This window comes from Astatotilapia calliptera, chromosome 14 (assembly GCF_900246225.1).
Source record: "Astatotilapia calliptera chromosome 14, fAstCal1.2, whole genome shotgun sequence".
NCBI lineage: Eukaryota > Metazoa > Chordata > Actinopteri > Cichliformes > Cichlidae > Astatotilapia > Astatotilapia calliptera.
The window spans coordinates 27146499-27162554 of record NC_039315.1 but is presented as its reverse complement, the minus strand read 5'-3'; the positions used below and the strand labels follow the sequence as shown (position 1 = coordinate 27162554).

Here is a 16056-nt window from a genome sequence, read left to right as displayed (position 1 = left end):
TTCAGAGCTTCCCGTGTTTTTCTTTCAGTGTGGGTGAAGCAAAGCCACAACACAGACTCAAGTGTTCACATGAACCTTGGCTTCACTCACGATGAAAAACGAACCTTCAGAGTCTCGGATCGGCACGCCTACCCGAGCGGCTCGCTCGTTAAAAATAAGACTTTGTGATTATTTTGGGGCCAAAAGGGAGAGACTATTTTTACTCCACGTCCAATGAAAGGCACCTTGTGAAAAGCTTCTCGGATGAAGTTACGGTCACCTCCTGATTTAATTAAGACTGTCGGCTGCTCGCTCACCTGTGCATCCATCTCCTGTCGCTTGATCTGGGTGAGAGTCATGCTGGAGAAGTCCATAGTGTCTAGAAAAGACCGGCATAAATATTTTGTGGTTGTTTGGTTTTTTTTCCTTTCTTTTTTAAGGTAGCAGGAAATAGGAAACTAAAACTCACCTGTCTCTTCAATCTGGGACTTCCCAGACTTAGTGGAGGCCACGACGGCCGCGGTGGCCTGTGTGACGCCGCGGGACGCCTGCTGCAGGCGGTGCAGCTTGGTGCTGTCTTTGTCTGCTTTTACCTGCAGAAGGAGAGCAGCAATAATGCGAGAGACGTGAAATCTTTAACATCTTTCCCTAGAGTTAACTGCTAAAGTAACGTTTTCAGCTTTCTCAAAAAAGCTCAACTTCTTTGCTCACCTTGGAAGCAGCCACGAGCTGTGCTGTGCTGGCAGCAATTTCATGTGAGCACACCATCAGCTCCTCAAACTTCCCTTTGCCCTGAACCACCAGGTCAGCAGCATCCCTGCAACAACAACACAGTGCAAAACAAACTCAAGGGAAGCTCTGATTTTAATTTAAAGCTAGAAAGGAAGTGGAAACAGAGTTTTTATACACTGGAGATTTTTATAGTGTTAACGCGGCTAGCATCTTAAACCAAAGCACACATAGAAACAACGAAAACGACTCCTTAAAACATAAACTATACCCCACATCAGGGTAAGTGTTTATAGCATAACATTTACATAACATTAGATAACAGCCATCATTACTACAGGACATGAACAAAACTGTTAAGTTTGTCCACCTGTGGTTGAAATTCAAAGGTTTTTTTAAATATAGTTTTACTGGTTTCTTGTATTTGGCAATTCCACTTGTTGAAAATACAGCACTTTAAGCAGAGAGCGCAGCTCATCCTGGGGAACACTGACTCAGCTAACAGAGTCTGTACCAACGCCACATCTAGGAGGTTGCTTGGATGCCTGAACAATTTCACTTTGCTCCTTTTCTGCTTTGAACGACTGCCTGACCTAATCCCATCTCTAAGTGCGCCCAGGAACGCTTCAGAGGAAGCAGTCTGCATCTGCGATGTCATCTTCCCTGTCACTAGCCAGAGCTCCTGGGGATCACGCTCAGAAGAAACTAAAACTTTGTAAATAACCTCACAAGCCTTAAAGTGTTCGCTTTATCAATCTTCTTCTAAAAAAAAAAAAAGTCTCCTCTTTGCTCATCATCATCATCATCAACAACTTTCCCACAGCAAGCACTCAGCCTTCAAGCACTTTAATACTTTGCTGTGAGGAAGACTCACAGAGGAGAGGAAGGCTACTTACACCATGACTGTAGCGCCCCATCCCACCGCTTTGGAGGCAGAGATCAGGCCCTCGGTCCAGCGTGAGTTCTTGGCATAAAATTCCTTCATGGAGGCTGCCCCCTGGTGGACAAACACCAAACATGTTTAAATTAGATGTTAGATATTGAGTTTATTTAAACTATGCTAAAATACCAGTAACATAAAGCTGCAGTGTGACTCACCCTTCCACTCTCCACGATGTCCCTTTGCAGATCTTTGGAAGACAAAATAAGCTCCTTGATGGCCTGCATGAGCTCTGTGCAGGAGGCCAAGATCCTGCAGAGGGCGACAGAGCAGAAGACAATCACTGCCTGCAGCTCTCCAGCTCAAGCAAGCCTGATGTAGCTCAGAAGCTGTACCTGCAGATATCTTGAACGCAGCTTGTAGCGATAGCTAATGCACGACTGATGCACCACTGACCCAAATCCTCAGTGCAGTTTGTGTGTTTTGTTTTGGTTACAGCTGTAGTGGCTGTTTGTTCCTCTGCATGATCATCTCCCACAGCAGCTACAGATTAAACACTTTTTTCCTTTTTTACATGAATAATTAAGTCACCCTGAGAGTTAAGAGAAAGTTTAATTAGCTTAATTTGCACACAGAGTTAATACACAGCCTGGATGAATACCAGAGAAACCTAATCAACCCGATCTTTTTTTATTGTGGGTCCGACAAACGGCCGACGTTTATTTAATGAGGCTGAAAAGACAGAATACTGCATTGAAGACAAGTGTCAGGCTGGCTTCAAATGTCAAGCTTTGCCCTGGTTTTGTGGTTGAATTTATGAAACTCTTCACACATCAGCACTCAGCAGGTGACTATCCGACATCTCGCGGTTGATGAAAACCATCTCCCTTTCCTTTCCCGCTTCATTTCCTCAGATTGCGCCCATCAGAATACAAACAGATACCTGCAGGCTTGTGTCTGTGTTATTTATTCAAAATGAGATGGAGGAGTTCGCCGCTCTCTTAGGAACACTCGCCTCTGCCAAGGAGGCAAAACGCCACCAAAAAACACAACATTTGCACATTTTTGGTAATGTTTGTATGCGTGTGTGTCATTCTGACACTTTGTAGTGGTGTAGAGTGAGGTCATGTTAACAATCCATTAAAATTTAGCTCACATCTTCAAAGTTCACTTAAACATTTATTGGTGGAAAATTAACAAAAAGCCTCCAATTTAGAAACTATGATTCTTACAAGTGTGGGGTGTATCGTCAACGTATTGTGTCACATTTGACCTCTGACCTCTCCATCAAAATGTGTTATATCTATAAAGAAAGTATTTTCAGGAAATATACTGTAGTATCATGTTATATAGTGACTTCTAGTTATTTACAGCACTATTCCCTTGAAGGTAAACACTGCTTTGGTGAAGGTTTGTGGAGAGCTTCTTGTTGTTGAAGAAGATGCTGAGTTAGTTTTTGGAGATGACTCAACTTCTTCTAAAGTTCAAAAGCATTTTGCTGCTGTGCAGGAAAGAGAAACCAAAACAAAACCACCGGAAGTTAAAAAGCTTGAGGTTGAAGTTTGTTTCTAATTAGAGGTAAAATGTGGTGTTGTTGTCTGTGCTATGTTTGGCAGGTCTATATCAGAGCTTCAGTGCACTGTGTGACTGTTTGCTTTAGGAGGAGGGTGCTGCCTGGTTAGAGCGAGGACATTACATGACTCTGAACTCATTTAAAGGTCGCTGAATGTCCGCTCGTCCGAGTTTTACGCTGTTGCATGAGTGTAGAAAGGCTCACGGTTGCAGCTGCTTTAAAAGCCAGACAGTCAGTTATCTTTGGAAACCCACATTTAACTAAAAATGATGTTATAGGAAAAAGATAATCTGCTCAGCTTCCGTGCGGTGCCCCCCCTCCAAAAAAAACAAGTCCTAATCTGAGCATTACCTCTCGTTGACCTCCATCTTGATTCCTGTATCAACTGCTCGAGAATTGTTGAGCATTTCCTGTTGGCGCGCACAGAGGAGCATAAGGGGGGGAGAAGAGTGAGAGGTTAATACTGCTGCAAAGTCAAACAGGGGACAATGTTTTCACACTGGACACTCGCACAAACACCTGGTGCCTGATGACCAAAGTTAAACACCCCTCCCAAACACACTTATGCACCTCTATCCTGGCAGCGGCTGATTCCACAGCGGCAGAAGTGGCAGCCATTTCCTGCTCCACGAGGTCTCCCAGCTCCCCCTGCTGCAGCTCCAAACCCTGAGGACGCAATTTCTGAAACAGCGGAAAGTCAAGTATTCACATTAAGGGAGAAATTAGCCATCGTATCACAAAGCGGCTGCGGAGACAGAGCGACTCTTTATCTCTACCCACCTCTGCCGTGGCCAGGACGGCCTCCAGAGCTGCCTTCAGCTTGCCGCTGTCCGCTGCAGCGAGGCCGTCCTGCTGCTTCATCAGTCCCAGCAGAGCCAAAGCTTCAGCCCCGCACACCTTCACACTCTCTGACAGGGCTGACACACAAAAAGGGGCAGGAAGGATGCACGGGTTATAAATCCACAAACACACACACTAAGTGTTTGAGCTACCAGATTTATACTCTGAACTCTGGGATATGACTGTGCCACAAGCAGCTGAAGCTGGAGTGTTAATTAAACCGATATCTCCTCAGACGTGTCAACCGCTGCAGACGAACACTCTGACAGGAGGAAGCCAAAATATAACTCTGCAGCACCTGACAGCCAGATGATTTGCTCTAAACCAGGGGTGTCAAACTCATTTTAGTTCAGGGGCCACATGGAGAAAAGTCTATTCTCAAGTGGGCCGGACTGGTAAAATCATTGTATATATAACTTAAAAACAACAACTTCAGATTGTTTTCTTTGTTTTAATACGATCAACATAAAAATAAATCTAGAGCCTGTGGACAGTATGTTCAAAATAGTACAGGCACAACATAGCTAATAATCATAAAACATCAAGTTATTTGAAAATTCTGAGGACAAAGAACACACAAACACACAGTGCCTCAGTGATTCACAGACGTATATCACAGATCACAGAACTACATCAGGGAGTCTCATGCAGCACTTTCAGTGGGGTTGCATAGTTTATTTGACTCCTGATACCTGGCATCTTTTAGCTTTCACCAGCTCATCAATATCAGGCTTCACATCCTGAGCGTCAGCTAACTTCAGGATGTGCTCTTTACAGAGAAAACTTGCTCACAAAGATACACAACAGTTTTGCAGCGAGGGCTGTCAAGTTGGGGTAACCTGGCAAGAGATCCTGATAGAATGTGTTCAAGCCACCTGCGGCAAATTTGCCCTTCAAATCCGAGTCACACTGCAAGTCTATTATTTCAAGTTGGATCCGGACGGGCAGATCAAAGGGATTCACGGTGAACGGCGAGCAAAAAACTTTGAAGTCTTTCTCCAGTTCACCAAAAATCTGAAATCGTTGCTCAAACTAGTAACAGTCCCGTTATTTTATCTTTAAACCGCTTCATATCTGCCACATCGTGCACACATTTTTCAGACAGGGGAAGTGAGCTGCGTCTCCCACAATAACAGCTTCAACTTGAAAGAACGCATGCTGTCATAATACTGCGTGACAACTTTGTTGCGTCCTTGCAGCTGTTTGTTCAAGTTATTCAGGTGCTCTGTAACATCCACCATAAATGCAAGGTCCTGCATCCATTCTGCGGAATGAAATTCTAACACTGGTTTGCCCTTTTCTTCCATAAACCGTTTAACAACAATTTCTCCTCGTAAATCAAAGAAACGCCTCAGCACAGCACCTCGGCTCAACCATCTTACCTCAGTGTGGTATGGCAGGCCATAGATGTGGTCTTTCTCTCTGAGAAGACTGTCAAACTGACGGTGATTGAGGCTTCTGGATCGGATGAAATTAACAGTTTGGATGACCACCTTCATGACGTTATCCATTTTCAGTGACTTGCAACACAAAGCCTCCTGGTGCAAAATACAGTGAAAAGTCCAAAAATCACGTCCTCCATTTGCAGATTGCACTTTATCTCTGAACTTTTTTTACAACGCCTGCCTTGAAAAGCGCTATATAAATCCAATCCATTATTTCTTCCCGATCGTTGAGGGCGCACCATCTGTAGCCAGGCTGACAGCGCGGGACCAGTCCACTCCGACCCTGTCCAGCGCAATGAGCAATGAGGTAGCTAGCTTTCACTGCAGCATCACTGATGTCTGTGAGTAAACACAGACTGCTGTTTCTTCAGACCCGCCAACAGTTCATTCACCTTCTCTCTTCTCCGCTGCCCTTGAAAGTTGTCATATTTGTCGGCATGAAGACTCACATAGTGGCGACGGAGGTTATATTCTTTCAGCACTGCACCATGCTGGGAACACACCAAACATACAGCTTTCCCATTCACTTCCGTGAACAAATAGGAGGATGACCATTTTTCTTGGAACACTCTGCATCCACTTTTCTCTTTTTTGACAGAGACATATTGGGGCAATGAGGGTGCCAAAGCACATCAGGTTTAAATTTCGTGGGCAAAACAAAGTAGCTCACAATTGCTATTGCGCCATCCAAGGGACACAATTGGAACAGCAGTTTCTTTATTGAAAAATTGATGCTCATTTTTCTACTTTACAAAATCATCTCATGGGCCAGATTAAACCCGTTTGCGGGCCTGATCCGGCCCGCGGGCCGTACGTTCGACACCCCTGCTCTAAACTGTAAACAGGCTCCACAGGCAATGTATGGAAGCACACACACCGAGTCAAAGCTAAGTGCTCCTCATTGATCCTTAGCCTCTGCAGCCTGTGGTTTTGACCCAGTGTTTAGGTTTTGTTTTTTTCTTTTGTTGCAGTAAAATAAGTGCTGGCCAGAACTCTATTATATTTGGGCATGTTTAGACTTGCCATCTCCCCGAGGGCGAAAACATTACATCTGCATGAAGTCAGCACTTTTGTTCTATTCTGGCCTGTTTTGGCTCACATTCTGTATTTAAAACACGACTAAAGAACTATTTGCGACTGCAATGTGAGTGTCCCGCCACACGATAAACAGACATACACTTAATGGTCACTTTATTAGGTACAGCTGTTCAAAAGCGCAAGTTAACGCATATCTAAATCATCAATGGACTTATGTGTGCAGACATGGTCAACATGAAGAACTGGGTAAAGAAGTAAGCTGTGGCTAAGAGGAGAGGGCAGCTGTCACTAGCTAGATCCATTTTCACACAGCTTTTCAGTGTCAGTGTTGTGGAAGGAGAAATATCAAACAGTTAGCATGAAGTTAGCTCGCTAGTTTCTAGCGAGCTAACTTCATTGATGTAGCATGTTCTGGGAGATTTCTGAACAAATTAAAACGTACAGCTCTGCTACCACTTCTAACATAAATGAAGGCCGAAAACTAAACAGCAATGACTTCTGTAGGGTTACTGAAGTTGGGCTAGCTGGTATATAATGATGTGCTACGTGATCGCTAGCGACACAGCTATGTTACCATAAGATTAGCACAGTGAAACCAGTGGATGAACGCTAACTTTTTCCCACTCGATAGAAGTTGGAGCAGCTGCGAGAGAATTCAACATTAATGAATCAATGGTACGGAAAAGAGGAAGCAAGAATATTGAGTAGAGTAAAGTTTGACTTATCTGACTGTTTTGTTTCGCTTAATGCACCTTATGTATGAAAACAGGCCCGTTATCGACAGTGAGCCTTTCGGCCCGAAAAATACGGTATACCCAGTGTCCTGCACTTAAACATTCATTTAATATCACGTACACATATACACATACCCCCAAGAAGACACTGAGAAAAAATAAAGAATAACATTGAGACTGTCTCTTTGCCATAAGTCATTGTTGATTTTGTCTTCACTCTCCATCCCCTGCCAAGCTGCACCTGTGATTCTGCGGCTGCTCGCTGATGAGCTGACAGATAAGTAAATCTTTTCTTGGATCTTATCCTCTGCATCCAACATCATGGTTGTAAACCGCCATGAGTCTCCCATCAACGTCAAACTTATAGACTTTGGCCTCGCATGTCCTGCGTCTGCAGTGATGCCTGGTGACCGTGTGGAGACGGTTGGTTATAGTGCACCTGAAGTTATGCTTGGCCTTCCTTACAATGAAGCAAGTGACATGTGGTCTCTGGGGCTGGTGGCTGTGGAGCCTGTACAGGCGTGCCACTCTACCCTGGAAATGAAGACTATGATGTTTTGAAATTCATCATAGAGACTCAGGGTCAGCCACCAGATCATGTTCTAGACTCTGGCGTGTACACTGAAGACTATTTCATTGAAGACAACGACAACCAACAGCGCTGGACATTTAAGACTGACCAGCAATTTCAGTACGAGACAGGATATGAGTCCCTGGAGACAAGATACATCAAACTGACGCGTCTCGATGACCTCGAACAAGTTATGATGTTTAGAAGAGGACCTGAAAATGGCCAAAGTTTGTTTGTAAGCTTAATTAAACAAATGTTGGCCTTGGATGCACACCAGCGCATAACACCGTCGGAGGTTCTCCGGCATCCCTTTTTCAACCCTAAGAGTTCCCCTTGCATTGACATTAGTGCCGAAAGACCACAAAACCCTGTGGTCTTTCAGCACCCTTCAAACTTGAAATGCAAGAGATCAGAGAAAATCAACTGCAGTTTCCAAAACTCGGTTGAATTTTCAGCAAGTATTCGTACACACGTCAGCCAGCCCATCCTTCAGCTCAGATGAGCTTGAAATAGCTGAAGGGAGCATTTTGGGAAACCACTACAAGGTAGAGGCTTTCCTCGGAGAAGGGGGCTTTGGTATTGTAGCCAAATGCCGTGATACCAAAACCAACCAAGCTGTGGCTATTAAGGTGAACAAGAACCGCACTGATATTCTGCAACAGGCAAAAAAGGAAATTTTCATCCTGGAGCAGCTGAGAAGGTTGGATCCAGATGCCGCCAACATTGTTAAATGGAACGGCTTTTTCCTTGACAGAGAGCGGGTTTGCCTGAAATTTGAACTCCTAGATCAATGCCTGTGGACTACATAGGGGACCCGAATAACCGGTGTCTCCCCATAAGCGAAGTCAGGCCAATTTTAGGTCAACTCACAAATGCTCTGTCCCACCTGGGTTCTTTGGGAATAGTGCACGCTGACCTCAAACCTGGAAACATCATGGTTGTAAATCGCTATGAGTCTCCAGTCAAAGTCAGACTTATAGACTTTGGCTTCGCATGTCCTGCGTCTGCAGTGATGCCTGGTGACCGTGTGGGGACAGTTGGTTATAGTGCACCTGAGGTTATGCTTGGCCTTCCTTATAATGAAGCATGTGACATGTGGTCTCTGGGGCTGGTGGCTGTGGAGCTCGGTACAGGCGTGCCACTACCCTGGAAAAAAATATGATGTTTTGAAATTCATCATAGAGACTCAGGGTCAGCCACCAGATCATGTTCTCGATCCTGGCGTGTACACTGAAGACTATTTCACAAAAGACAACTACAACTACAACCAACAGCGCTGGACATTTAAGACCGCCCAACAATTTAAATATGAGACAGGATATGAATCTTTGGAGACAAGATACATAAAACTTAAACGTCTGGATGACCTCGAACAAATAATGATGTTTAGACGAGGACCCGAAGATGGCCAACGCTTATTTGTCAGCCTAATTAAAGAGATGTTGGCCTTGGATGCACACCAGTGGATAACACCCTCTCAGGTTCTACGGCATCCCTTTTTCAGCCCTGGCCTCTCCAACAGGTTCCCAAGTATCAACATTGAAAGACCATACAGAGTCAATCTCCAGCATGGCATCTTCCACCCTGGACCAAAGTGATAAAAACACAAACTGGGGTTGGAAAAGGATATTAACAGCAAATTACACTGGAAATATTAATTAAGCTGCTCCAATAATTATCACTTTGGCTTTTTTTTTAATTTTCACTCCCCCCACCCCAACCAGTCGTGACAGAGGGCTGTCCCTTCCTGAGCCTGGTTCTGTCGAAGGTTTCTTCCTTTTTAAAGGGAGTTTTTCCTTCCCACTGTCGCTAAATGCTTGCTCATAGGGAATCTTCTGATTGCTGGGGTGGCCAAAACTCTAGGGGAACTAGCAATTCCAATATTCAAAGCAGAGCAGCGGACACCTTACCATCACATCAGTCCCTTAATCCGACCTAAAACACCATGTTTACAGAAATAAATTCCATACAAATTGGAAATAAATTGTTGTTTTTGATTGTTTATAAATATATAGAGCTACCCTTCAGCCTCCTAGTAGACATACCTGTGTTATAAATGTGAAACGCCTCCAATTTTCAGAAAAGTTGACCTCTGACCTTGAAGTCAAGGTCACTGAGATTTAAGCTTCACAGAGATTTTCAGTAGATGCAACCATGGTATTGATTTGAAAAATCGACACAGTCACAAACTTGGATGTCCACAGCACCTCGCCATATACCAAAGATTAAGAGGTGTTTTTTTCTAGGTTTTTATAAAGATTACAAAACACAAATAACAAAAATGTCAACGCTATTTTGATGTTGTCTAATTTAGTGCAAAAAACAAAACAAACCCAAAAATTAATAAATAAAATAAATATATATTACATACATATATATATGTATATACTACATACTATAAAACATTTTAGTGGTTCACAATGGGGTCAATGAACAGAATGAAGGAAGTGAGTCATTTTTATATGACAATGGTGTGAAAAATCATTTTTTTGTATTTGTTTGTCACACTTAAACATTTCAGATCATCAAACAATTAATTTTTTTAATGTATAAAGAAAAAATCCTTTAACTGTCCAGTTTTCTTGATGTTATTATGCTTCTACCACTGGTTTGTCATTAATAAATCAAACTTTGATTGCTGCAGCAGAAAAAAGACGAATAGAAAATGGTGCAGATTTACACTTTACCTGAAACAGAGCAAAAGTGCTCTTTACATAGGTTAATGAATATTAACTAATATAGGCTAGATATTTGGACATTACTAGCTTCATTTGGGCCTTCTGAGCCATTAGTCCTCTGGCTTATTGGAATCTTGACTGTCTCCAGTTAGTCCAGAATGCTGCTGCAAGGTTTTTAACTAAGACACGAAAAAGAGAGCACGTTACACCAGTTTTATGTTCATTACACTGGTTTCCAGTACATTTTAGAATTCATTTTAAAATCTTGGTACTGACTTTTAAAGCTTTGAATTGTGATGCCCCTTTCTACATTTCTGATTTTTTAGAACCCCACGCTCCCTCTCGCAGCCTGAGATCATCTAATCAAAGGCTGTTGGTAGTTCCACAAACACGTTTTCAGACCAGAGGAGATTTTTTTTAGAGCAGTGGCCCCCAGGTTGTGGAATGCTCTCCCTCCATCATTACGTCGCCTTGAATGTATTTATTCTTTATAAAGCAGCTTATGGCTCATTTATTTAGATTGGCTTTTAATTAGATTTGATGATGATTTCACATCACTAAGCAGACAGTGACTTCACTGTACTCAGATGACCTCTACAGTCAACAGACCTCCATCCAATACAGCACCTTTGGGATGTGGTGGAACGAGAGATTCACAAATCTGCAGCAGCTGTATGATGCTGTCATGTCAAATCTCTGTAGGTTGTTTTCTGCACCTTATTTAAAGCATGCCATGAGGAATTAAGGCTGTTTTGAAGCAAAAAACAGGTCCAACCCAGTATTAGCAAGGTGTACGTAATAAAGTGACCAGTGAGTGTAAGGATCAGAACAGTTCAGATAAGTAAGGAAATGAAAATCTCCATAAACTGAAATCATCTCTCTGTACCTCTCACAGAGAACAATCTTACCGTCAGCCTGCTCCACAGGCACCATGTGGGAGGTGGCACTACCCTGAACTATGGTGTCGCCCACCAGGTGGCCAGACTGGGTCACTGCACGCACCAGCTCAGACACACCTGCACAAAACAGCAGAAAAAAGAAAGTAAAAATTATCACAAATATTCATCAGCTTTATTTAACAGCATTAACACAGCGTGATTTTAAAAGATAACAAATTACAAACAAATAACTAATTTTTTTCTTTCACATTCTGTTTCGTCTCACCCGTGTTGTCAGCCAGGAAGGCCACTCTGGTAGAATTTAATCTCTCCATACACTCTAAGGAGGCTTGACACCTGGATGCAAGGTAGTCTGCAGAGATGGAGCGACACACTTGATGAGCGCATGCACACGAACACGCTGCTACACAAAGAGGTGATGTTCACAGTTGCACTGCACAGAATCCACACGTCAGATTCTGACCTGCCGAGCTGGTGCAGCTGATGTGCGCCGGGTCGTCTATCTGAGCCAGACTGTCCTGGATGATCTTCTCCGCCTCCTCCACGGCGCCCTGCAGGCTGGCCCAACGAGCCGCTGCCAGCTGGCTCTCTAACGCCTGCTCCCTGCTCTCCTGTGGACAAACGCACACAGTCAAACTTACAAACATCGCAATCTGCACACTCAGAGCCGCTCGCGTCTCCCACGTGCTCGATTTAAAGTGACTAAAATTAAGAAGTTTACAAGGGGAGATGTTTGAATTCATCACCTTCTCATTGAGTTGGTTCTGCAGGGTTTCAGCACTCTTCACCCTGCTCTCTCTTTCAGTCACCAGCGAGCTTTGGACCCGCTCTAGCTCCTCCCCCCGGGCCGCAAGCTCCGCCTCCACCTTCGACAACGACTGGACCAGCTCGGCTTTCTCCGACTCCAACGCTGCCAGCTGAGTGCCGAGCACCTCGCTCGACTGTGTCGAGGAAATAAAACATGGAGGGATTACGAAACAAAAACAATGAAGTGAGAAGAACAACAGAAGGAAACGATTTGGATGGTCAGGATAATTCACAGCTGTCGGGATCAGGAAGAGCTCTGACCTCACTATAAAAACCCAAACACACACACAAAAAAACCCCACTTCATCTTTAACCACAATAACCATGTTGTCTCAGACCCCAGAGCTTTGGGGTTGACCTTTAAATAAAGGAACTCTGGGAATTTGTGGTTTTGTAATGTAGCTACATCCTCCTGTCTTTGGAGGAGAGCAGTGGAACTTGAGCCGAGTGCCTGCCCTTTTATTTGCAGGTAGATAGTGAAGTGTAAAAGCAGGAAAAGGTGAAAGACTTACAGCCTGGGTGCCGGCAGGTCCGACAGACAGAGGAGGAAATGAAGAAGAAACAGAACTGTTAGGCTTTTTAAAGCTGCGGTGTGAGAGCTGCTCATCGGGGAGAAGGAAAAATAAAGTGACAAGAGCGATAAAATGTGGGCTGTGGGAGCGAAAAGAACTGGAGAGAGGCGGAGGAGGACAGAAAGAGTGATGGAGTTGATAAGTGGATGCTGCAAAGAATAGGAAGTCAGGAGTGGGAGGCTGAGAGACGGATGAAAGGCACAGGGAACAGAGCATGTGCAGAGAAACGGTACAGTCGTCGGGGATCCTGAGGGTTAACAGCATGATTCAGGGATTTATTTATTTATTTATGTTTAAATTACGCTTATCCCGTTATGAATTTTCCTGTAAATGATCTCGTTAGCTCCAGCTTTTTTTCTCCCCTCTGAAACATCCGTAGTTAAGATCCTGGAATGAAATGCTGCACTAATGTAAGGGACTAAATATCCGTGTTTCCATAAGCAGTTAATGTTTGTGCAAGATTTTTACCGCTCTCATCTCTCGCTCTCTCTTTGTTTTCTGCAACTTTTTCTATTCAGCTCAGCAATGACAAAAAAAACAACAAACAAACCGAGAGGCGAATAAGAAAAGAAACGAGGCGGTGAGGGGGAAAAAATGAATACATAACAATTGCTTCTGTTTAAATTTCTCCACTGTGAAAATCGTTTTATTCAATCGCTGATGTCAAACAAACGAATTAGCATATCAATTCTAACACAAGCTGCGCTTTGAGCCTCTGAAGCGGTTCGCGTACAGGAACAGTCGTGATTAAGAGAGGAGACGATGAAAAAGAAATGGAGGGCGTGGATGATGGACGGGGACGGAGTGTGTTTTTATGGAGCGCGATTGTGACAGAAAAGCGGTTATTTATCTTTGAGTCATTGTCCGGGATGTGTTGTTACCATTTAAAAGTACTGTGTAAAAGTGTTGAGCATCCCTCATTTGTTTAATTCCAACAAGCTTTGCTATGAGCACCTTTATTAGAGATAAGCCTCGTTTTCCCCTGACAGCTCTCTGGGTCAAACCGGAACCAGCGTCTGATGAAAAACTGACAAACTTTCAGAAAGCCTGGAGAATTATTGCTTTAGATCACTTTACAAATGCCAAGAAAGCCTGACTCCTTCGAAGAAAAATCTGCAGATCTGAGGCTTGGTGTGCTCCAGGATCACAGGAGGATACCAGCTGTATTTAACTTTGTCCCTTCTCTGCTGCCAAGCTAGAGAGTGACTGAGATCATTTAATAATTGATGATTAGAATAAGAGTGTGTGGTGTCAGCGCCCCATTATAAGACTTTATACATAAAGATCACACAGGTCACCCATGTCATTAATCTTTTCGCACACTCTTGTGTTAGTTGGTGTTTTTATAGATTAATGTTAAAGGGCAGGGAGCGGGCTATAAATTAGTTTTGTAAGTTTTCACAGCAACTCCGGGATCTGGATTTAGGATCTGAGCGAAGAAAGGAGAGGAGAGGGAGACCTGCTGCGAAGAGGCCACGCTGGTCTTCAGGGAGTCCAGCTCTGCCCGGCTTGAGACCAGCTCTCTCTGGAGCTCCTGAAGATGCTCGAGCTGCTCCCGCTCCTGAGCAAGAAAAGCCCAAATTAAACTTCAGACATCTTAAAAACAACAGCCTGTTTGGTCACTTTGCGGCAGAAAAATCCAACTTTACCAAACTCTGCACACCATTTGGAGCGAAACCGTACTGCTTTCCGTACACGTTTGGCAGTGATGACCAAACCAGCCTCGTTCTCACCTGTCTGTCCGCCGCCTCCTGAGCGGCCTTCACCTTCTCCTGCATCTCTTTCCTCACCGCCTCCACTTCATCCTGTGCCGCCCGAGCTACCGTCATCTGCCGGGTCACCTCTGCGTTCTGCATACAGACACACAAAGAAACACTTGTAATTCAGACAGCAGATCCTCAGCTTGACAGAAATAAAGGACACGAGGAGGCCACTGCGATCTAAGGATCTCATGAAGTAGAGGGTCTCACCTTTCTCAGCAGGTCTGCGTGGCTCTGAACCAGCTCGGTGTACTTCTCCTTCAGCTTGGTGTAGCGCTGCTCGTTGGCCTGAGCTTTTCCTGGTAAAAGTCGCGTGAACACATACAGAGAGACACACACACAGCAGGTGAAGCGGCTATGTCAGATGACCATGACCAAAAATTCGACTCGTTGACTGAGTAGATAATGTGCCGGTGTAGAATAAACAGAGCCTTACTCTCAATCTCCGTTAGGCTTCTCTGCTCCTTCTCCGTGTCCTCCCTGACCCTCCGCAGGTCGTCCAGTTCGGCCTTCAGGAACTCGCTCTCTCCCACAGCCTGTAGCCTCAGGTGGCTCTGCTCGGCAAGCTCCGCCTCCAGCTCGTTGACTCGCCCCCGCAGAGCCTGGCACAACCGGCCGCTCTGGCGACGGACAGGAGAGAGGGGGAAAAGGTCATACGTTTTGTGAGGATGCTGCTCGGATAAAGTTAGGAAAAAAGCTGCTGTTTTTACCTCCAGTCTGAAAGACTCCAGCTCCTCTTTGAGGGCCTGGATCTCCCTCGTCAGCTGCTCGATCAGCCGGTCTCTGTCATTAACATCACAGATAAAAATGAATCTAATCTGATCTTACAAGATTGTTGTTAACATAAGCAAAACTTTAGCTATTTGGGGTACGATGGCACACGTGTGTCCTGGACTGTTAGAAATACTTGGCAATATTTGTCATCTCTGCTGCTCTACATAAAACTGGAGAACAAGATTCACACGGTACCATTCAGGCACCAGAGACATGTTTACGCAGCGCTTGGGCAATTTTATATACAATAAGTGTTTATTCATGTCACTCTGCTCCTGTAATGACACTCACTTGTCATCCTTGCGCATGCCGTTCTGACTGTTGAAGTTGAACGGGTCGATAGCAGCCGAGGTGCCAAACAGGTCGTCGAATTTTGTCTCCACAGGAGCCTGAAAAGGATAAACACACAAATCACATAGCAACCTAAAGTGAAACATGTCACCACTTTTTTTTTTACTTTGATAATTATGATAGCTCATGAAAATCCAGTATCTCTTGTATTTAGAACATTTCCTTTACAGTTTGTGTTTGTACAGTTTGGATTGTAATTTACTCAGAGTGTCTGATGGGCTAGTTCAGTACACGCAAGCACAATCATGGGGAGAACTGCTGACTTGACAGCGGCCCAGATGATCATCACTGACATCCTCAACAAGCAGGCACAGAAAGAGCCTGCAGAGAAGGAGCTGACTGAGGCTGTGGTCAGAGCACCACACGCTCAGACATCTTCAGGAAACCGATCCATTCCTAAAATGAAACCACTTGTCAACCAGAGAC

The 16056-nt window shown here is 44.3% G+C and overlaps 1 protein-coding gene across 3 annotated transcripts in view; it reads right to left on the bottom strand.

Moving 5' to 3' along the window:
* The window catches only part of hip1 (huntingtin interacting protein 1), a 51302-nt gene that overhangs the window by 2918 nt on the left and 32328 nt on the right, over positions 1 to 16056 (bottom strand). For 2 of the 3 annotated variants that reach the window (XM_026191274.1, XM_026191276.1), the window contains exons 12-30: positions 15571 to 15668; positions 15216 to 15288; positions 14942 to 15125; positions 14716 to 14804; positions 14479 to 14595; positions 14205 to 14306; positions 12686 to 12688; positions 12113 to 12307; positions 11830 to 11977; positions 11632 to 11718; positions 11376 to 11483; positions 3942 to 4078; positions 3732 to 3842; positions 3513 to 3571; positions 1807 to 1900; positions 1605 to 1705; positions 691 to 796; positions 449 to 572; positions 297 to 358 (exon numbers count right to left, since the gene is read on the bottom strand). In XM_026191274.1, the coding sequence (XP_026047059.1) occupies positions 297 to 358; positions 449 to 572; positions 691 to 796; positions 1605 to 1705; positions 1807 to 1900; positions 3513 to 3571; positions 3732 to 3842; positions 3942 to 4078; positions 11376 to 11483; positions 11632 to 11718; positions 11830 to 11977; positions 12113 to 12307; positions 12686 to 12688; positions 14205 to 14306; positions 14479 to 14595; positions 14716 to 14804; positions 14942 to 15125; positions 15216 to 15288; positions 15571 to 15668 (1998 nt within the window). The remainder of the gene's footprint in view (positions 1 to 296; positions 359 to 448; positions 573 to 690; positions 797 to 1604; positions 1706 to 1806; positions 1901 to 3512; positions 3572 to 3731; positions 3843 to 3941; positions 4079 to 11375; positions 11484 to 11631; positions 11719 to 11829; positions 11978 to 12112; positions 12308 to 12685; positions 12689 to 14204; positions 14307 to 14478; positions 14596 to 14715; positions 14805 to 14941; positions 15126 to 15215; positions 15289 to 15570; positions 15669 to 16056) is intronic. The other variant, XM_026191275.1, reaches the window with a different exon arrangement.